Here is a 24343-nt window from a genome sequence, read left to right as displayed (position 1 = left end):
GAGATACCATCTCACTCCTGTCAGAATGGCTAAAATAAAAAACACCAATGACAATTTATGCTGGAGAGGATGTGGTGAAAGGAGGACACTCCTCCATTGCTGGGGGGAGTGCCAACTGGTTCAGCCACTTTGGAAATCAGTATGGAGATTCCTCAGAAAAATGGGAATAAACCTACCACAAGACCCAGCAACTCCACTCTTAGGCATATATCCAAAAGATGCCCATTCATACAACAAAGCTGTCTGTTCCACTATGTTCATAGCAGCTTTATTTGTAATAGCCAGAACTTGGAAGCAACCTAGATGTCCCTCACCCAAAGAGTGGATAGAGAAAATGTTGTACATCTACACAATGGAGTGCTATTCAGCAGAAAAAAATGGAATGATGAGATTCCATTCCTCACTCTCCCTGGGGGAATGAGGGGATAAGGGGGGGATTGGGGGGAGGGCACGGGAGGAGGGGAGGGAATGGGAGAGTGACCTGGAACTGACTTGTGAAGCAACCTCATTTCTTATCTAAATTTAAACTGGAAAATAAAATAGAAAAAAGTGATGAAAAAATATATGTATATCAATTCTGTATACTTCCTTCAGGCATATATTATTTCTTGTTTATATTCATCTATTTCCTGGACACACCCTTGAGTTTTCCTGTCTTGGTCAATCTACCTGTCAACACATCTAATTTTAATTATTTTAATATTATAAGGTAACAAGGACATTCATAATAACTTTATGTAACCATGATTTTTGTAATTATTTAGGCATAGATAAGCAAGAAATGGGTGAATTCTAAAGGACCAGACACATAAAGTGAAACATTATTTACCAGAAGCTAACACAAATTTCAGTTTTTCATATTATGATTTCAGTAATTTAGAAGAAAATTGACCAGCTACTTGCAAACTCTGTTCTGTCTGAATATGTATCATAATGGTGGAAATATTTTAAAAGTTTCTGATTGAGAATAGATCTTAGTATAAACTGAACTGGGTACTGGCTTGTAACACTGAAAATGCTGATGTCAAATATATTTCATCACATATTCTTCAGTACTTGTTAGGATATCACAAATAAAAAGGCTTATGTGATAACTGATTCTTCTTTTCAGATGATGTCACATTAATATACCATGACTTTAACATGGTTGTTTTTAATCCACCAACATTATTGTTCACTGATTTTCATTCACAATTTTGAGATACTTTTTCCCATCTACTTATATAATTCTCTTTAATATACTCAAGTTAATCATGCTGTTATGTGAAGTTCCTGCAATATAAAAATGTTAATATTTTACATAATCTATCAGATATACATGTGAGGTAATAAAGCCAAAATGTACACTCAGTTTTATATTCAAAATTATAGAAAAGTAACTATTAATATGTGTTTTAAATTGGTTTCAGTGTTTGAGTGATGTAGTGGATTAATGGGATGAAGAGATCATTTATATTTCAAGTGTGAAGTTTGATTCACCTAATATTTGCTATCCTAATAAATTTCCTTTCAATTCAACAGTCCTGAGGTCTCCAAAATCTGTTTTGTGTATTCCAGCTATGCAGGGTCTCTGAGTACTAGATCCCATGATTTTACAAAGCCAGTACAAAAATTTTTCTTTGGGAAACTCCATAAAGTTCAGGGAATTATGCCAAGGTTTTGCAGACATTTACTACAGGAATCCTGAAAAAGCCTATGTACTGCCTGTCACCGAACATTGAGATTGACTTAGTGTATGGGAGACTTGTGCATAGCCTTCCTTCTTAGATTTTTCTTCTGTATTTAGTTAATTGCAAACACAATCATTGTTCATGAAAATGGTTCAGGTCTGTCTACATCCTTCTCAATCACTTTAACAAATATTACTACTTGTAATGTCAGTCAATAAATAAATGAACAAATTACAATGTAATGAACAATAACACAATGGATATCCCAGTGCAAAGAAAACAGATCGACTCCCCTAGTCCATCTCAGATATTATGGAGGGCATGAATTAAGGATAGCATAATAGTATTCATCCTAAATAAGACTAATGCTTATTTATATTTGTGTATCTATGTGTCTGCTTATCTGCCTGTACAGAACATTTCCAAAGACTGCAGTCCAGGGTCTCACAGCTGCAGACTTGTGTCTTTGCAAGAAATCCAGCCATGTAGAATTTTTGCTTCTTCCATCACTCAGCCACATGCACTGATTATGTCTGTTGATGAAGCTAATAAATAAAACTTAATCAGAATCCTGTCTTGTCATTGTCTAACATATCTCTTGTTCCTGTATGCTCAGTCCCTCACCTAGTGTCCCAGTACATTGACTCCGAGTGCACAGTCCAAATACCTTATCCTCCAGCGAATTACTCTTTGTTTTTCCATGAGACAGAGTTTCTCTGTATTGTTTTGGAGGCTGTCTGTCCAGCCCGGCCTCGAACTCACAGAGATCTTCCTGCCTCAAACTCCTGAGTGCCAGGATTAAAGGCATGTGCCACTACCGCCTGGATCCAGTGAAGTATTTTAATGCAGGTACTGCAGAACTTCAAGTGCCACAAACATTTATTGCAACTATTATGATTATAAAGAAAAAACCGTAATTCAATATTCAGAAATCATCTTGCTGCAGAGGTGACAGAATGAGGTCAATTAAAGCTGTACTTCAAGGAATCAAACAATCCATGATTTTCCTAATTCATAGGCATAGTTAGTTGCCTTTTTCTGAGAAAATAGACAAAGGATCTATTCTGTTTAGAAGCAATTGAGTTTCAGAATATAGCCAGAATGCCTAGAATAAAACATGCAATTCAGACAACATATTCACACTCCTTTCTCTCTCTGTGGATCTTGTTCATTTAAGATGTGTGGGGAATCTGAACCAATAAGGAGAGTGATCTCAATACCACCAATGAAAGCAAATGCTGAAGAAAGCTTGGAAATATCCTTCAGAGTTGCTGATTCACTTCTCCCTCACAACTAAACCAATGCTGCAGCAGAAACAAAAATACATAAAAAGGATGACATCCTTAGTTTAGTAGAATTAAGCATACATCCAACTGCTTGTATCTATATCTAGGCCCTGCAGATGAAATCCTCAGTCTCTGCCTTCTGATGGCTATTAATGGATTGGTTCTGCCAATTGTATCTGGCTTGTAACGCTTTTGGATATCAGGGCAGATTCCATACATGCAATTATTTGCAGAATCAGACACTTGAAATTCACAGTGTCACAGATGGCAAAGTAAGGTTTCTCCCAAACACAACCATTTCTGCTGTATCGTCTAATGAGGAATATGAGCTGGGTTTCTGTAAGAATTGAGTTATAAGTAAATCATTTACATAAACAGGAGCAGTTATTCCTTGCAGGATTATGGAAAATGACACCAAGCATCTATTCTCTCCTAATTTTTTAACTGCCACTGTCTCCTGAAGGTCTCTGGGTCAGTTTCCCTACTCTTAGGAATTTCACAGTCAAGCTTGGCCTGAATGCAGCTAAGAGCTTGATTTCAATCAAGAGCCTGATTGGATATTAGCCTTCAGTATTGACATATATATTTGCATGCCTCCTATTTGAGGATGTCATGCATTTACAGATGCATTAGCAACAAATCAGGATAGTGATTTCAAAACTGAGGATGTAAAAGATGACGACTGTTCTTACAGATATCCCTCAGAGCTGCTGATTCATCTATGTCTCCCTCCTTGCTCTTTGTGTGAAGGACACAGGGAAGTTGATATAGGAAGAGATGATGAAGTAAATACACTCTTTATTTTCATCTCTATTAAGCAGTACAATTCCCTGTGTAATTGTGACATGTTGCTATGCAAATTTCAAGCAGCTTTGGAAGCAAGTATTGGGTTTTTATTATGAAGTTTGATTTTTGAGTTTTGGAGCCTGTAGGATAATAACCTACAATCCTGACCACTTGTACTCCCCTTATCTCTCTTTGATGAACTTTGTGCATTCATAATGGGCTTGAATGTGAACAAATACGGAGACTGCTATCAATTGCATCAAGGAATTCAAATTCTGAGAAAGGCTTGGAGATCTTCTCCAGAGCTGGGAAAAGGAGAATGACCTGCTATGTGTTGGGTAACTATTTCAAATGCATTTAAATATCTTTAGAGACATACAGTGAAAACTGAAACCCTTATAAGGCAACATGAGTGTTTTGTCACTAAGGGATAATTGAACTCTGAATTGGCTAGCTTCTAGGCAATAGCATGCATATAGTAACATGATGGATCTTGATAGAAAATTTATAAAGTATGTTTTGTTTATTCCCAGCCCCACGGGGTCTCTGTGAGTTGCTGGTCAGCCTACTGTGATGTAAGCCTGTAAACAAGGCTGCTCCATCTTCTAAAAGAGAGACATCTCTTAGCACATGAAATAAATGCACACACACACACACACACACACACACACACACTCTCCTGGCAATAAAGTCAGCCACATACATTCTCTTAGGCAAGTAGCCGTACATCTTGTCTTACATCTTTCTTTCTTTCTTTTCCTAATACATTGGACTTAATGTGTGTGGGTGTGTGTGTGAGTGTGTGTGTGTGTGCAAGTGTATGTGTGTGTGTGTGTGTGTGTAACTATTTCAAATGCATCCAACTACATTTGGAAACTTACAGTGATAACTGAAATCCTGATATTATAATGGAATATAAGAGTTTCATCACTCAGTGATTATTTAAATCTGATTTGGCTAGCTTCTTGGAAATTGCATGTATATAGTGCCATGATTGACCTTCATAGATAATTTCAAAAGTATATTTACACTACAGAATGTGAAGGAAATACATTACTTTTAAGTTCTTACATACCTATGCTATCAGAGAAGACAAACACTTCTGCTTTCACATATATGCTTCACTATGGTAGACTGCTGCAAATAAGACTGACCATTAATAATAAAGAAAATGTGACAAACAGATTCTGCATGCCAAAATGCAGTGAAAATGAAAATTATGAAATCCCAGTTGAACATCTGTGTACATAATGGGGACAGGATTATATGAAGTCAATTTTCTATTCTTTTTTACTGTTGTATCTTTGGATTTATTCTCTATATTTTAAAGCATTGATAAAATTATCACATTCTACTTACATGTGTGTATGCATTCATCAGTGCCATGGTGAGCTGGTGTGATAATAGGAAAACCTGAGGCTCAATTCTCACTTTCCATCTTGCTTGATACAGGGTCTTTTTGTCATTCACTATTGTTAACACCAGGGCTCCTAGCCCAATATCTTCCAGGGATTCTATCTCCATCTACCATGTCATCATAGGCAAAGGGATTCTAGATACACACTACCATGCCTGATTAATGTTGATTATGAAGATGCAAATGTAGGTCCTCACACTTGTACAGTAAGTACAATTTATTCACTGAGACATCTCTCCAGCCCTTCTCAGAGGAACAATTACCCAAGGCGTGGTGTTGTGTACCTGTACTCCCAGCATTTGAAGAATCAGAAGTTGAAAAAGTGTACATATTTACTTTATTCTTCAGGACAAAAGTTACTTACTCCAAGTACAGTACATCACAATTACTTTGATCATCCTTTTAACTACTAACTTCCATATTCTTCAACCTCTTAATACAAAAAGTTGTCTCATAAGTTTATAAAACTACAGATGCTGACTTTCTAACCAAAATATTACATTGTTAGAATTTCACTTTTTCTTCTTCATAGGAACATCTATCTAATATCTGGTTTTTATTAACATTTTAAATTTTGTTTTGGTTTTTGGAGACTGAGTATTCTGTGTAGTCCTGACTGTCCTGTAACACATTCTGTAAACCAGGCTTGCCGTGAACTCAAGTGAGATCTGCCTGTCTCTGCCTCCTAAGGGCTGGGATTAACAGTGTGGACCACCACTGCCAGGCTTGGTTATTTTTTATTTTTTGCTGTTTTTTAAGCAATGAGATAAACATTTTAAGATTTTAGGACAAAATTGTGAATACATTTTCAGTTAGGAACTGACTACATATTCAATGTTAGAGAAATCTCAAATTTACTGAATATAGTTAGAATTTGGATCCAACTGCAATGTTTATGCCACAAAATTCCTTATATATCCTATATAGCAAATATATTAATTTGTATTGTTCCACAAATATATGCCATAAGCTTATTTTGATTTGATCACATTTCATGAACTGGATTTACGGGTATTTTTAAAGTGTTAAGAGTTTCTTTTTGTAATCCAACAACTTTATCCAAAAATGCAGAAAATATTTCTGGCTGGCCAGGAGGATAACATTTCAGTGTTGATAAATCCATTGACTGTAACAGCCCAGGAAGCGTGCTGCAGGTACAATAGAAAAGATGTCCTTCATTGTGCAACTGCTTTGCCAATTCGAATTGATGATTGTTCATTAACTTTTCATTTACATCTACCACAAGAGGCTTCCCTTTTTCCAGACTCTCCAAGCAGCTTCCTGCACCTGCGTGGCTGATGACAAGATCTGCTTGCTGAAGGTCTTCCTTAAAAGAATCCTTGTACCTGTAAACATCCAGAGTGAATGAATCACTACTGAATGATTCAGGGACCAATGTGCCTCTACCAATCTGGAGGACAAGTCGTTTATAACCGAGACTCTTAAGGATCCGGAGGCTGTCGTTAGTGACCACACTCTCGATGAGGTCGTCGAAACTGGTGGTCCCAACAGTCACAAGCGCACTTTTCATCGCACGGGTTCAAGATTCAGAATTCCTGGAGCGGATGTCTCAATTTTCTATTCTATGCTTTATTGTTCTCCAAATGCTTTTGGCAACAGGTAGGTTACTGAATGCACATGCTAATTCTAGATATTCTCAGTCACTCAAATATTTCAGAAATAAAACAACGGTGCTATGGCCATAACCTAGTTGATTTCCCAGAGGAGAGGAAAAGCAGGACCTCCGAGTCTCTGTCATATATGTGACATTCAAATGAATCATTCCTCCTGCAGATACTGTAGTACTTCAAATCTGAAACATGGATGTCACCATGTTAAAAATAAGCATAACTAACAGAAACAGATTAAAGAATATTATTAATTATTGTTTGTTTTTGATTTGCTGTTGTGGTGTTATATTTTGTGAATTTCTCCAGCTGTTTCTATTGGCTTTAGGTAAGGTTTGATTACCTATTACCTATGATTTGGGAGCATAATTGCCTTGCATAAGTTATAGTTCTCCCTTTTCGACTTTCTGTAGGGCTCCATTACTAGATATGTATTCCTTAAATCTGGTTTTGTAGTTATTGAACTCTTTGCTATATATAGTAGTCTTGGTTGGCATCAGTGGTCATTAGAGTTGGTCGAATATCTTTTCAGGACCACTTGTCTTTCAGTGTTCTCATGTTGGAGTCAGGTGTGATTCTGATAGATTTGCATTTATATACTTGGCAGTTTTTCTGTTTCCTTTGATACTCATAATATTCTTAGTTTATTTAGTTATGCCTTGGGTTTTTATTATAATGTGGCAAGGGAACTTTTTTGTGATCCAATCTATTTGGTGTTCTGTAGGCTTCCTGTAATTTCATTGTCATGTCTTACTTTAGTTTGGAAAATTTTTTTCCATTATTTTGCTGACTATGTTTGTTTTATTCTTCCATTTCTTTAAAAATTTTTCTCATTTTTTTTCTTTTGGGTCTCTCTCATCTTAAAGAAGTTGTGTTAAGTTCTTTCACTTCTGCATCATATGTGTTGTGGTGTTCAGATCACGCTCGTTTGAAGTCCATAAATTCTGGTGGTATCATATTGTTTTTATTCGGTCATTGAATTTGTGCTTATATTGATATTTTCCCATCCCTTCTTACAGTGGGTTCATGTGGAATCTTTTACATTCCTTTTCGTCATGGATCCAAGGTTCTCTTCTGGTGGGTGCATGCAGGTTCAATATATTGAAGGGTCTTACAGTGTGTATAAACAAGTCTGAGGCACTTCCTCTGCCTCAATGGGAGAGTGGAGTTAATGAAGTCCATAGGCCAGGAGATCCCAGAGAGCATAACTGGAATGACTCAGGAACACAAATTGGGAGCATGAAGCCATCTTCCACTGCAGGTGGGATTGCCAACTCATATAGATATTTAGGAAATCAGTATGGAGTTTCCTCAGGGAAATGGGAATCAGTCAAACACAAGATCAAGCAATTACACACAAAAGCATATACACAAAGATCCACATTCACACAACAAGGACACCTGTTACACTAGGTACATATCAGCATTATTTCTAGTAGCCAGAATCTAAAAACAACCTATATCTGCCTCAATTCAAGACTGGATGGAGGAATTGTGGTGGCTTTATACAAAAGAATACTCCTCAGCAGGAAAAAAGCAGTGAGATCTTGAAATAAGGAGGCAAATGGATAATATTAGAAGAAACCATCCTAAGTGAAGTTAACCAGGCACAAAAAGACAAACATGGTATTTAATGACACAATTTGGCATTGAGACATGTAACAAGTTAAGGCCAGTCTACAATCCCATTGCCAGAGATTCTTGGAAACAAGGTGTACCTTAAGAGAGGTTTGCAAGGTCCCCAAGAGAAGGGGAACAAAACTGAGTCCCCAGTGGGTTTTGGTATCATTGGCGTGAGGATGACTTTGACTCTGAGTGAAACAGAGGGGTGAAGAGGATGGGAGCAGAGGACATGAGAGAGTCAGAAATTTTAATCAAGTGAACAATAAATGAGGGAAGGATGAGAAATACTATGATAGAGTGAGTCATTATAAGTTTGAGGAGAGATCTGGCCCTAGTGAATTTTCCAGTGATCTCAAATGTTGACACCAACTTGAAAATTAAGTCACATTTGAGAGTCAACCTTAAATGCCATTCCCTTATACTGTGTTGGAAGATGACCTTATATGCCATCTTATAGCTATGTCGCAGTGATTGATGGGAGCAGAGGCAGATACCCAATGCTAAGAACTGAAATGAACACATGGATCCTAGCTGCAGAGCAGGAGGAGTAAGGAACAAAGAGTCAAGTCCTGGCTGGTAAAATGCACAAAGCTGCAGATCTGAAAAAGGCATATTGATTGCAAGCCACTGCACAAAGTGTAAAGTAAGGAGTCCTTGGAAGTAGATCAGGATTTTGGGTGCCCATTTCAAATGGAGGTATTCTCTCTCATCCTGGACCCATTGAGGAGGCCTAGGCCCTACCCTGGATGATATAACAGACATTGAAGATTGTCCATTATGGTTCTCACACTGGCTAGATGGTAGACTGTGGATGGAGAGAGGTTGGCTGGTTGGTGAGGGATGTGGTTTGAGGTTAAGTTGAGGTTGCTGTGATTCACAAGTCTAGCAAGCTTGTTTCTAATACAAATATAATAAAGATTGAAAAATGTTTCTCATTGAAATCTGTCATTCGTGTAAATGGTACTAGGCAGTTGATTCTACACAGTAAATATTGAAATGGGTACAGTCAAATACATTTCATCAAAACAAACAAATTTTGGGGGTTATGTGTTGCTTGAGCTTACTTTTCAGATGGAATTACACCATCACTTTAACATTTTTACTTTTAACCCAAATGCTTGACTACTAAATAATATTCATTCCCAACTTCAAGGTACTTTGTCCTTATTCTATTTATGTAATACTCTATATTATACTTTACCTTGCATATTGGTGTGACAAGTATCTGTTCTTGAAATATATTAATATGTTACATTGAGATAAATAATTATACAAATGAGGAAGATAAATCAATAATTAGATTTATATTCAGCATTATATTAAAAGAACATATTAATATGTGATTTACATTGCTCTTAATATTTGAATGGTGTAGCTCATTAAAGGCATGGAAAGAACCTAAAATATTCCAATGAAAATTCAGAATAACCTACTCTTTGCTATCCTGAAATTTTTCTTGCAATATTACAAATCTGTATACTCAAGAATCAGGATTGTATTTTCCTCATATGGATGCACTGTGAGGAATAAACCTATTGAATATATGCTATCAGAACAAAGATTTTTCTGTTGTAGACAGTAGTGGAGTGCATAGAGTTATGCCTAAGTTTCCATATATTGTCAACATGAACCCTGAAAATCCTTTGTATTGCGGAATATAAAACAGTGAGGTTGCCATTGTCTATGAGAGATTGTATACAATTCCATGCTATATGATGGTGTTTGCATGTAGTACATTCCTAAACAATCATTGTTTATGTAATTGGTTCAGAGGTGACTGTACAATTCACATGAAAGTTTCCAATATTTCTCCTGTAATGTCAGACACTCAAAAATTCTTTAATAAAAACACAATATAATTACAATACTCACAATGGAAGACCCTGGATATAGTAAACATCAGGACTTCTTGGTGTATGCCAGTTTCTAAGTCCTCAATTACTATTCTTAATGTGGGAACTGTACAAGTTCAACTGTCTCAACCATTGTTCACAGTTTTCAAAGAAGGAATAACACTGCATATATCAAAAATAGATAGTTGTATAAGTTTTGGTAAATATATGGGTCTTCCTTATTTTCAGTAGCAATTTAGATTTAGAATGTAAGCAGAGAATACCAGGAAGGAATCTGCAAATATATCCACATATTATCAATAAATACACTCTCTGAGGGTCTGTGTCCATTTAAGTTTTTCCAGGCTATGTAAATGAAATCCTCAGTCTCTGCCTTCTGCTGTCTGATTATGTTTCAGTGCTGCCAGTTAGAGCTAGCATGCAATGATTTTTATGTTATGTCAGAATCCCCAGTAGCACATATTTGTGGCACCTGACACCTGAATTTCAAAGATTCAGAGATGGCTGAGTTTGAATTCCATCAAACACATGCTTTTTTGTTGTATCATCCAAGGGCAAATTTGAAATACATGAGCCTGGTTGCTGTCAAAAATTGAATTAAAATAAATCTTGAACACACTGCAGGATTCCATACTGAGTGAGAAATCACAGGTACTAAGGTAGAATCTGTGGCTCCAGAAACAGGGGCACCTTTCTTTCCCATAAACAAGAGCAGTCAATATTGGCCAGATTATGGAAAGTGCAACCAATAACCAACCCTGTTCTAGGTTTTTATTGGAATTCGCAGAGTCTCAGATTGCTAACTAAAGATTTTCCAAAATATAGTCATGAACACTATATCCTCCAAGGGCAAATTTGAGCAATGCAAATCCAGTTTCTGATTTAAAACTTATTTTTTGCACACACTGCAGGATCCATGTTGGTGCCAGAAATCACAGATACTTTGGTAGAATCTGTGGCCTCAGAGACATGCAAAATTTTCCACCCTAGCTAACAGTTGAATTTACCCTATTCTAGGTTTTAATTGCCGTGGTCTCTTGCAGGTCTTCTGGACAGTTTCTTTCTCTGTGGTTGTTTACATTTAGGCTTTAATTAAATCCAGCTAAGAGGTGGATGTCAGCCTGGAGACTGACTGAAAAATATCCTCCAGTTCTGAAGTTTGTTTTAGATGTGATTACCTCTTATTGGAGGAAGGCATGCATTCAGAGATATATTAGGAACAAATCAGGAGAGAGATATCAAACACATGAAAGTAAACAAATGACAAAATTTCTTATAGATCTCCAACAGAGATAATGATTCACCCCTCTCTCCCTCCTCCCAGTTTGTGTAAATGCAGCAGAGGAATTCAATGGGTATCACAGCATGAAATATATTTGAACACATTTTTTTCTCTATTTAGCACTAGACAGCAGACAGCACTGTGTAATTATTGTTGGATGCTGGGCAAATTTGTAGCCGCTTTTCCCTGGGTCTTTGAGTTGTTTGTCAGGTCCATCCTGTTTTCTACTCCTAGCTTACTGCCACCGCATTGCCCCACTGACCTCATCATCTAGCATGAGAAACCATGCTCTCTTCCACCTGTTGTTTTTCCACTTGAAATAAAGACACACACAAACCAACTCCTGGCAATAAGTGCATCACATTAATTCTCTGAGTACAAAAAGCTGGATGTATTGTCTTTCTTTTCCTGATACCTGGATTTGCTTGTGGCATGGACACGACCATAGTAGGTACCAGCAAGATACAGAGAGTCTTGGGATGACTGCGAAAGATTGGCCAGAAGGAAGATTCAGGAGAGGAGAGACTTGAGAATGAAAAGAATTGAAAACAGGTACCACATCTTATAACAGTATAATTGAATGGTCCAATCTCCAGACTTTTGCTTAAGAGACCACCTTCCAAGGAGAAGCTTGTATCCAATTAATTTCCGAGCTTCGACATTCCTTGAGGTCACGAAAAAAGAGGACAACTGAGAGATTGCCCTCAGATGAAGGTTGTATTGAATTAATCTCCAGCATTTCACCTGATCCACTGAGGTCAGAAAAATAAAGGGAAATTGAGATATTGCCATCAAAGGCTGACCAGCAAGTATAGCTGTGAGGATCTATTGGAAAGGGGTACTAAATTATGTGTACAAGGTTAAGTTTCCAGTTTGGTACCTAAACAATGTATAATAATTGTGCATTTATTTCTGCACTTAGAAAGTATAGAGATAAGAGTACTCACATGCAAATCAAATAGGGGTTGTATGCAGATGTTCATAAAGACTAAAAGATTCATGATAGACACCTTGTGAAAACGATTGTACCTGACTATCCTAGCAGGGCAAGCAAAATGAAAGAGAATCCTGGGAACATTTCTCTGTGTTCAGAAACTCTATGATGCCAGTATGCCTGGTTATGAAAAATGAAAACTGAGACTACAGCGTACAATTACAAATTTCCAAATGAACCTCCTGTTTACCAAGATGTCTAAGTATCTGTCCATAGAACCACACTAAAATAAAAATTGCATCATTAAAATTACCCAAACACTATATTGCTCATCACTTTTAGATCATTGTATCATTATTTCTCTCTAGAAATTGAATGGACCTCTGACATAGTACAATTTAAATATGATATTGTAAATACTGTATCTTATACATACTTAAATCATGTATTTAACTGACTGAGTGTGAAATTTTCATTAAAATAATTGATCCGGATATGCAACTATGAAATAATATATAAATATATATGTACACACACACTCAAAACACATACATATATATCATGCAAGTTCCTTCCTTAATCTATGTGTGTTTTCAAGGTACCTGGTAAATAATCATAAAACAGCAAAAAATGTGTTACTTAACTTATTTAGCTTTGGAGTAATTGCAAGTAGTAGAGAGAAAATAATGGTAAATTCATTGTTTCCTATTACCAACTATAACTTATCTCATAAAAAAATCAGAGGGCCTATATTTTATTGTGAAATTGTGTTGTTCTGCTCTCTTCCTCTCACCACATGAGGGTTTGTAGATTCATTAGTAAAAGGGCTATCATGAGACTTAATAAGAAAAAGTTTGTGATATCATAACTGAATACACAGTATCACAATTATAGAGGCAGTTATATTCTGAGTTCTAACTGTAAGTTGGAATTTCACATATGTAATTTAAACATTGTTGCTTCATTAAAATTATCACAGCTTCTTATTCTGCACATAAACTTTGAATCAGACATTGTGATACCTTCTGTATCACAGGTAAGTTCCCTCCTTTTATTAAGTGCAGATAAAGTATATTCATTCCAATAATTTCTTGCTTGTACATAACAATTCACTGTTTATATTCTGCCAAATGCACATGGTATATTATCTCATCCTATATATTAAGACAGCTGTAGATCATGGCTAATATGATTTATAAAAGTCAACATCAACTCTGCAAATTCAACTTCCATGATGTTGTATGTCTTATTCAGGTACAGGCTTGAGAATTGAAGATAAGCTCTAAGCCATGAAATGTTATGTATGCATCTTCAATTAAATAAAAGGTATTACATAGGGAGTGTGTATGGTAAATTACAAAACGGAGTGTGTAATATCCATTTATACTTTGTGAATTTATGTCACTGTGAGTGGTTCATTCCAGAAGGCCAGTGAGTGAGAAGTCATCTCGTTAAGTATAAGTGGAAGAAGCATCTGAGTGGTTGCTGGGAAGAATGGATGATTCATAGTATTATCAGAAGTAAAATGTAGATGAATTTGCTTTACTGAAATTAAGGACAAATCCAAAACCAGAGGCTACAGAAGCAATATGATTTAATGCTCAGTGCTTATTCATGGCAGTCATCCTCTTCTTCCATCTGTCACTGAATTAAGGTTCTGTATCCCAGTCTCTCTGGAGATGGGATTGTAGGCTGGCACTCCCCAGATCTAGGTCTAAAACCCATGCATGACAGAGGACATGCCATGTTTCTCTTTTTGTAACTGGGTAACCTCGCTCTGGATGGTTTCTTCCAGTTCTATCAATTTGCCTGCAAATTTCAGGATTCCATTGTTTTTTTTATGCTGAATAGTACTTCATTGTGTAAATGTACCATATTTTCTCTATCACTCTTCGGTTGAGGGACATCTAGCTTGTTTCCAAGTCCTGCCTATAACAAATAATGCTGCTATATACATAGTGGAACAGATATCCTTGTTGTGTGAATGGGCATCATTTAGATATATGCCTAAGAGTGGCATTGCGGGTTCTTGTGGTAGGTTTATCCCATTTTCCTGAGGAATCTACATACTGATTTCCGAAGTGGATGAACAAGTTAGCACTCCCACCAGCAATGGAGGAATGTGCCCCATTTACCACATCTTTGTAGCATAAATTGTTGTTGCTGTTTTTGATTTTAGCCATTCTGAAAAGAGTAAGTTGGTTTCTCAGAATTGTTTTCATATGCATTTCATGGATGCCTGGGATTTTTAGCACTTTCTCAAGTGCTTCTCAGCCATTTCAAACTCCTGTATTGACAATTCTCTATTAAGTTCTGTAGCCCACTTTTTAATTTGATCTTTTGACATTTTTGAGACTTGCTTCTTGAGTTCATTGTAAATTTTGGAGATAAGCCCTCTGTCAGATGTGGGGTTAGTGAGTAGTTTTTCCAATTCTGTGGGCTGTCTTTTTTTCTTGCTGACTGTCGTTTGCGTTACAAAAGCTTTTCAGTTTCAGGAGATCCCAATTATTAATTGTTGATCTCACTGTCTGTGCTACCTGTTGTATGTTCAGGAAGCTGTCTCCTGTACCAATTCATTTTAGGGTACTACACAATTTCGCTTCTAAGAGGTTTAGTGTGGCTCGCTTTATGTTGAGGTCTTTTATCCATTTGGGCTTAAGTTTTGTGCACGGCGAAAGACAAAGATTAATCCACATTCTTCCACATGCCCTCCTCCAGTTATGCCAACACCATTTGTTGAAGATGCTTTCATTTTTCCTTTGTATATTTTCAGCTTCTTTGTCAGAGATAAGTTGTTCTTACATGTGTGGTCATTATCAGGGTTTTCAAATCGATTCCATTGGTCTACGTGTCTAATTTTCTTTCTTTTATAATTTGTATTTTAATTTTAAATAGCTTGTTTTACATGTAAATCCCAGTTCCCTCTCCCTCCCCTCCTCTCACACTCCCCTTCCCCCCCAGCCTCCCACACTATTGCCAAATCCTTCCACATAGGGGATATCTAGAGTCTGTCATTTCACTCTGGGTAGGGTCTAGGCACTCCCCTAAGAGTCCAGACTGAGGGAGCATCCCTCTTTCTGCTATGGGCACACGATAACTGTACTCCAGGGATAGACACTGATCCACAGCTCAGGTCCCCATAGGTTTCCCAGGCCTTCTCACTGACACTCACCTTTGGGGAGGCCAAATCAGTCCAATGCTGGCCTCCCTGATGTCAGTCTGGGGTTCAAGAGCTCTCCCCTGTTCAGATCAGCTGTCTCTGCTGGTTTTGTGCCAATACCAAGCTGTTTTCAGGACTATAGTTCTATAATAGTGCTTCAAGTCGGGGATGGTGAGGCCTCTGTACATTGCCTTGTTGAACAGGGTTGTTTTAGCTATCCTGGGTCTTTGATTTTCCACACAAAATTGATCATTGTTCTTTCAAGGTCTGTGAAGAATTGTAGTGGGAATTTAATGAGGATTCCATTGAATCTGTACATTGCTTTTGGCAGGATTGCAATTTTTCTACATTGATCCATGCTATCCAAGACCATGGGAGATCTATCCATATTCTGAGGCCTTCTTGACTTGTGAAGCAACCTTGTTTCTTATCTAAATTTAAACTGGAAAATAAAATTTAAAAAAAAGATTCAAACTTCTTGTATTATAGGTCTTTAACTTGTTTGCTTAGCATTACCCTAAGGTATTTTATGTTGTTTTTTGCCAGTGTAAAGTGTGATGATTCTCTGATTTTTTTCTCTGCCCTTTCATCATCTGTTTATAGTTGGGATACTAATTTTACTGTGTGATCTTTTAGCCAGCCACTTTGCTAAAGGTGTTAATCAGCTCTAAGTGTTCCCAGGTAGAGTTCTTTGTATCATTTATGTAAACTATCACATCATCTGCAAATAGTGAAAGTATGAGCTCTTCCTTTCCAATTTGTGTCCACTTGATCTCCTTTTGTTGTCACATGGCTCTGGTTACAAACTAAAGTACAATATTGAGAATGTATGGAGAGAGTGGACAGCCTTGTCTTGTTCTTGATTTCAGAGGAATTGCATTGAGTTTCTGTCCATTTAGTTTGCTGCTGCCTGTTGGTTTGCTGTATATAGATTTTATTATGTTTAGGTATGTTTCTGTTATCCAAGGTCTCTCCAAGACCTTTGTCATGTAGGGTTGTTGGATATTGTCAAAGGCTTTTTCAGCATCTAGTGAGATGATCATGTGATTTTTGTTTTTCAGCTTTTTTATATAGTGTATTACATTGATGGATTTTTGTATTTTGAAACATCCCTGCATGTATACATAAATGAAATGGTATGGCAGACTTCTTCCTCAATATAACACTAGTAGCTGAGACACTGATAAAAACAATTAGTAAATGGTACCTGCTAAAACTGAGAAGCTTTTGTAAGGGAAGGAATATAGTCAACAAGGCAAAATTACAGAACACAGAATGGGGAAATATATTCACCCACCCCACATTCAACAGAGTTTTGATCTTAAAAATAAGTCAAGTAGCAAGACTACAAAACACCAAATGATTCACTTAAAAAGTGGTGTACAGAATTAAATAGAGAATTCTTTATATATGAGTCTAAAATGACTGATAAACTCTTAAGAAAATGTCCAGCATACTTAGTCATCACTGAAATGTAAATCAAAACAACTCTGGGATACAATCTTACTCTTGTTCAGAATGGCTAAAATTAAAAAAAAATGACAGTTTATGCTAGAAAGTATGTGGAGCAAGTGGAGCATTGTGCCACTGCTAATGGCATTGTCACTTTATGCAGACACTTTGGAAATCAGGATAAAGTCTCATCAGGAAAATGAGAATGAGTCTACCACATGATCCAACAATTTGTTTGTCAGAAAAACATATGGTAATATATTAAATTTATAAAACATCACATACAGTGTCTACACATTGTTCTTGTTGCATTAGTATCTAAAATTAATGTAAGAACAGTTTATAAACAGTGATTAAATTTTAAAGCATACATTCTCAAAATAAAATAGGTTGGTTATTCTCAAGTTCATAATAAGATGAAGTATGAGCCTGCATGACACTGTGTGTGCGAGTGTGTTTTTGTATAATTATAATAGTATGCAAAACTTCAGAAAAAGCACAGATGTAAATAAGGACATGAGAACAACACTCAGTTAATAAATTCAAGCTACAGGGACACTAGATTCATTATGAAAATATACTTATTTAGTAAATATGTTTCCTTAGTTAATAAGGAATAATTTTATTATCACCTTGAATGTATTTTTGCCACTCTTGATAGAGTTAAAGCAGCCAGATATCATACACGTGCTGTAAAGTATACTGAAAAGCAATATTCTGAATTTTTAACTGGGAGAGTATGAAAACAACAAGAAATTTCAAACATGCATGCTTCAGTTATCTCAAAATAATATAATTTATACTGAATAACAAAATTTATTCTGGTAAATACTGGGAAATTAGAATAACATATGCATCATGACTTCTTTAATCATTGCATCAAGCAATAAATTTTATGTCCACTGATTAAATTATATATCAGCATATATTAAGTACTACATAATATTAACCTTTCCCAAAGAGGTATGTGATTTGTATCAACATCCAACTTTCAAAAAAACAGTGATAAAAGATAAATGTATTTTCATTATGACAAGTCCTATATGCGTACATGTTTTCTTGTTCATATCCATTTCCTGGACACACCTTGAGTTTCCCTTGCTTAGTAAATCTACCACTCACCACATCTAATTTTAAGTATTTTATTATTATAAAGTAAAAAAAACATTTATATTAGCCCTATGTACTCTTGTTTTGTCATATTCTTAGGCATGGATAACCATTCATTGTATGATTTCTACCACTCCAGAAACACAAAGTGAAACATTCTCACCAAGTAGCTGACACGAATTTTAGTTTCACATATGGGGACTTCATGAATTAACAAGAAAATTCCCCTTGCAAGTAAGATCTATACTTTCTGAATATGTATCATAGTACTGGAAATATTTTTATTCTTTTTGCATGTATTATTCATGCACAGTAATGGGTCATGTCTATGTAAATTTTTAAACATATGAAATGAATTTGTACCATTTATTCTACATTATACTCTACTGTTCTCCCACCCCTAATGATCATTCTCCTCTTCCCAACTAGTCCTCTCCTACTTTGATGCCTTTGTATGCATGTGCTTTAATGAGTTTTCTTCAGGTTGTTCACTGGGTCATTGGTAAACTTTTGTTGATAAGAGCATGCCCATGCCAAAATATGTGATGCTCTCTCAGCCAGGACTCTCGGGGAAGGGCCTAGGCTGAGTTCTGGATTAAATGACTGTTACTGGGTGCCTCACCCTCCTTGGGGATCAAACTTGAGATTGGGTGGGGGGCTGGGGGGTCTAGTGGGGTGGGCAGGAGAGAAGGGGAAGGAGAGGGATTTGGGATTGATATGTGAAACAAAAAAATATATTGATGCAAAGTGTAAAAAAATGAAAGAGATCATGAATTTTGGAGGGGAACATGCTCTGGGGAGCGGGCAAATGTTGGAAGGAATAGAAATTCACAGTATACAAGTACTCAATTTCCAAAGAAGATGATGGAAATATTTTAAAAGTTTCTGATGGAGAAGAGACATTAGTAAATACTGTCCTGGGCCATGGCTTCTAACACTGAAAATGCCAGTGTAAAATATATTTCCTTATATGTATTTTAGCACTTGTTAGCGTGTCATAGAAAACAAGCTATTATTTGGGCTTCTGTGATGACTGAGTCCACTTATCAGATGATATAACATTAATGATCCATGACTTTTAACATGTTTGTGTTCTATCAAGTAGCTGTATTTTTCACTCTTTTTCATTCACAACTTTGAGGTGCTTTTTCCTATTTCTGCCTATGTTATTCTCTTTAATATTCTCTATCTAATCAATGGGTTGTGTGAAGTACCTGTAATAGAAAATGTTGATATCTTACCTAATGTGACAGATATACAATTGAGGTAATAAAGCCAAAAGTTACACTCAGTTTTATATTAAGAATTATATATAAGAACTAACTAATATGTGGTTTAATTTGTTTCAGTGTTTGGGTGATGTAGTAGATCAAAGAGATGAGATCATTTACATTTCAAATGTGAATTTTGAATCACCTAATGTTTGCTATTCTAAAAAGTTTCCTTTCAAAGCCAGAGATCTGAGGTCTCAAAAATCTGTTTTGTGTATTCCTTCTCTGCAGGATGTCTGAAGACTATATCCCATTACTTGACAATAAGAGTACACATATTTTTCTTTGGTAAAATCTAGGGGAGTTCAGGGAGTTATGACAACATACCATTCAACATGAATCCTGAAAATGCCTGTCAGAGAACACTGATATTCGCAGTGACAATGGGAGTTTTGTGCATACCCTTCCTTCCTAGATGAATCTTCCTTTATACAGGTCATTGCATCACAATCATTGTTCATCAAAACAGTTCAGGTCTGTATATATCCGTTCCATACATTTTTACAGATATTATTGCTTGTAATGTCAGTCCCTCAATAAATAAATGAATAAAACTACAATGTAATGACCATTTACACAATAGATATCCCAGTGCAGAGCAAACATCAGCACTCCCCTAGTCCATGACAGATATGATGGAGGGCCCGAAATAATGATAACATAATAGAATTCATCTTAATATTTCTACTGTATTCTTAGAGATTAACACTTATTTAAGTTTCTATGTCTCTGAGACTGCTTATCTGCCTATACAGAATATTTCCAAAGACTTCAGTGCAGACTCTGCCAGTTGCAGTCTTGTGTCCATGCAACATAGCCTAGAAACGAGAACTTCTCCTCCATCCGTATCTAAGATATCAGCTCTAGTTAAGCTATGTTGATAATTTTTATAAATGATACTTGATCAGGAAACTGTCTTGTCCCTGTTTCTCCCATCTCTTGTTCCACCATTCTCATTCCCTCCTCTATTGTCCCGGTTGATTGACCACAAGTGCCTGGTCAAGATACCTTATCCTCCAATGAACTATTTTAAGGCAGGAAGTGCAGCACTACAAGTTCCACAAACATTTTTTGCAACTATTATTATTCTAAAGAAAATAATGGGAAATTACAAAGAATTAAGTGAACAGAGCTGCTGACAGAACACTGTACCGGTTCTGATAATTGGGCAACATTCTTAAGATGAAGTAAACTTCTATCTGCTATCTTCTACATGCCAGCATCCAGCATCTTGCAATTCGCGGGCAAATGGTTAGCACCAGCAGAAAACATCCTGGGTGAGGTAACACAATCACTAAAGACAAACATGGTAATTAGACACACAAATGTGGATTATACACATGAATGAGGAAAGTGCAAGTCTACAATCCCACTTACAGATAGTCAGGGAAACAGGAAGGACGTTTAGAAAGATATGTATGGTATATCAGAGATAGCTGAATGAGGCAAGATCTCCTAAGCAGATTAGCAGCACAGGGGGAGCAAGGAAAAAGAAAGGAAGAGAATAGGAGTGGAGAGAAGGACAAGCAGGAGCCGGAAGGTTGAGTTGGCAGAAGTATAGAGGAGAAAAGGATGAGCAATACTATAATAGAGGGAGCCATTCTTAGATTAAGTGTGAGATCTCCAGATGTCTATAAGGATGACAACAACTGGCAACTTAAGCAAAATTGCAGAGACTGTTTGCTTAGTAACTTATTTATTTTTGGTATTTTGAGACATGGTTTTTCTATATTGTTTTGTAGGCTGTTCTGAAACTCACTCTGTAGATCAGGTTGGCCTGCAATACATACAGATCTGCCTTCCTCTGCCTCCTGAGTGCTGGGATTAAAGGCATACACCAAAATCACTGGCCAGGAGTGTCTATTTAAATGTGCCTACCTGATAATGATTTTGAATACTATCATATATACAATCATAGAACCTCTATTCAATGACAGACAGAAGCAGAGGCATACACCCACAGCTAAACACTGAACTGAACTCTTGAAAGCCAATGAAAGAGAGGGAGGAGAGCTTGACAGAAAGTTCAAGACACTGTTGGAGAAACACAGAGAAAGAGCTGAACTTAACATGTGGACGATCTTGGACACCAGAATCATGGCTGAGAGGCTAGCATGGGTTTAATCCAGACTCCCTGAATATGGGGGTCAGGTAGCAGTCCTAGGCTACCTATGGGGTTTTGTGTAGTAGATTATCATTTATGCCTGGCAAAAAAAATGGAATGGAGGTGCCTATCCAGCAGGGCAGGATGCTCTCTCAATATGAAAACATGATGGATGGCCTGAACGCTCACCAGAATGAAATGTCATATACTAGATATCTGCCATGGATATCCTCATCCTCCCTGGGGAAGGATACTGGGATTGGGTGGGGGCATGATGAGGGCTGGTGCAGGCAATCATGCTTGGAGGGAAGGGAGAGGGAAATGCAATCGACATAGGAATCAAGCTTGTTTCTAATTTAAATGTATAATAAAAATTGTTTCAAAAATGACATGAAACCAATTTCCTGAATACAGGTGTTAGTGGTACAGCCAGGGACATATATCAGGCCACTGGCAGTGGGTTTAAGATTTAATGCTAATGTACAATATAGCTTAGTGTGGTCCATTCTACATTAACAGATACCTTGCACAGCATAGACAAGTATGTGTTGCCTTGTTCTTGTATATACTAAATGAAAAGGCAGATGTAGTAGACTTCTGAGGGGAGGCATTTCATTCCAGGAGTAGATACAAAACTGAGTAGGGGGTAGTAAAAGAGGGTGAGCAATTAGACTATAAGGTTAAATATAAATTAATAATTTAATAATGAAAAATTATGTAAAAAGTGCTCAACAAGAGGCAATAAGCTAAGCTCTGTTTAACTGCAACTTAGACAACACTGGAAAACATGTCTCCTGAAATTTAAAAAAAAACTAAAAGAAAACAGATATTCAAAAAAGAAAACAGACAGAAAAGTTATAGAGAGGGAACATTTTGAATTGAAATATGCATATACCAGTGTCTCTGCTGTTCTTCCACAAATAATTAGTACAAAAAAGTGTTTTGCAATGTGCTATACATAAGAACACAGAAATTGTTAAACTATAGTTTATTGTGGTTCTCTTAAAATAAGCTTGGTTTCTAAATTCCATTCTCTATTAGTGCATAGAAATCAAATTGGGAATTGTCAATATTAATATATAGAAGTGCTATATGTAACTTTTGGCTAAGAACAAACAAGTTGGTTGTTTAATAACTTTCTGACATTTTCAATAATCAATGTTTTCCAAGGAAGCTCATTATATAAATGATCTTACAGATAAGAATGGGCAGACATAATCGAACAAATCATGGAAAATTTTTCTCTATTACAAAATCTAGTGACCATATGAATTAAGAATGCAAAGTTGAATTGTGAGAACATAAAATGAATAAATGATTACAAGTGAACTTTCTGTGGTATACTTGTCAACTGAAAACACTGGGTGACAGATAAGTGTAACTGCTTATACTTTAAATAGATCAAATGTTTCAGGAATGAAAGTACAAAGTCTTGATTATTCCCACAATGAATATCCCAGGGGATGTGAAAATTATTGAATTTCCTAATTTCAATTGTTACTATCCCCTGCATACGTAATAAATAGTTTTACTTCACTTGTTTCAATGCACAGATATGTTTTTTGCACAAAAAGTAATGAGAGATGCAATGTACTCAGGATCTTGTTAGTAAGAACCTAAAAGTCTGAAAACTCGTGCATTCTCCTTGCTTCTATATGAGGGCTTGTATACATCAAACTATGCTTGGAATCTGAACCTGTAAATATTTCCCTGATGGCTGAGAATGTTGAGATATGCACAGATACCATCTATTTCGCATAAGAATGGCTAAAATCAAATACACCAATGACAATTTATGCTGGAGTGGATGTGGGAGAGGGGAAAAGTCATCTACTGCTTTAGGCAGTGGCAATTAGTACCCCAATTTTGGAATTAAGTATAGAGATTCCTCAAGAAAATGGGAATCAGTCTACCACAAAATTCAGCAATTCCATGTTTAAGCATATAATCCACAATGCAGATTCATAAAGCATTAACATATATAGAACCATATTCATAGCAAAATTATGTGCAAAAGACTGAAACTGGAAGCAATCTATATGCTCCTCAACTGAAGTGTGGAGAGACAAAATGTGATACATTTACACAATTAAGAACTAAGTCGCAAACAAAAGTTATGGAAACTTGAAATATGGTGTCAACTGGATGGAACATGACAGAATCTTCTGAGGGGATTTGGAGAACTGAGTTGAGGGAAGTGAAGCAGGCAGAATTAGAGAGTATGAAGAGGATTGGAGGAGAGGAAATGGGAGAACAAATGCTTGAATATGTTGAACAATATAGGAAGGCAGGATGTGAAATACCTTAAAAGAGTGACTCATTAAATGTTTGAGGGGAGATATGGAACTAGGGAGATTTCCAGAAATCTAAAATTATGACAACATCTGTCAAAGTAATCCCCACTGGTGAGGCTTCCTTAAATGTCGCTCCCGTTTAATGATTTTGACAAATAAATTATATGCCATCTTATAGCCTTATCACAGTGGCTGAGTGAAGCAGCAGTAGATACTCATAGCTAAACACTGAACTGAACTCTTAAATCCCAGTTGCAGGAAGGGTGGAGTGATGAACACAGGAGTCAAGACGTAGATGGTGAAATGCATAGATCCAGCTGACCTGAACACGAGGCAGCTCATGGACCGCAGGATTTTGATTGAGTCCAGGATGTAACTGATAAAAGTAGGCTGAATGTGGGTGTTAGTAAGAAGGCCTTGACATCTATAGGGACTTGGATAGTAGGTCAGGCTTTAACACTGTTCTACTCTTC

At 36.6% G+C, this 24343-nt stretch overlaps 1 protein-coding gene across 1 annotated transcript; it reads right to left on the bottom strand.

The window, feature by feature from the left end:
• Positions 1-510: 510 nt before the first annotated feature.
• LOC101843117 (UDP-N-acetylglucosamine transferase subunit ALG13 homolog) lies at positions 511-14231 on the bottom strand. The gene has a single exon (XM_040733338.1). The coding sequence runs from the start codon at positions 6688-6690 to the stop codon at positions 6145-6147; it is 546 nt and encodes a 181-aa protein (XP_040589272.1). The 5' UTR covers positions 6691-14231; the 3' UTR covers positions 511-6144.
• Positions 14232-24343: the final 10112 nt, after the last annotated feature.

The sequence above is a fragment of the Mesocricetus auratus genome, unplaced genomic scaffold, assembly GCF_017639785.1.
Source record: "Mesocricetus auratus isolate SY011 unplaced genomic scaffold, BCM_Maur_2.0 Super-Scaffold_100030, whole genome shotgun sequence".
Lineage (NCBI taxonomy): Eukaryota > Metazoa > Chordata > Mammalia > Rodentia > Cricetidae > Mesocricetus > Mesocricetus auratus.
This window is presented reverse-complemented; position numbering and strand designations above follow the sequence as displayed.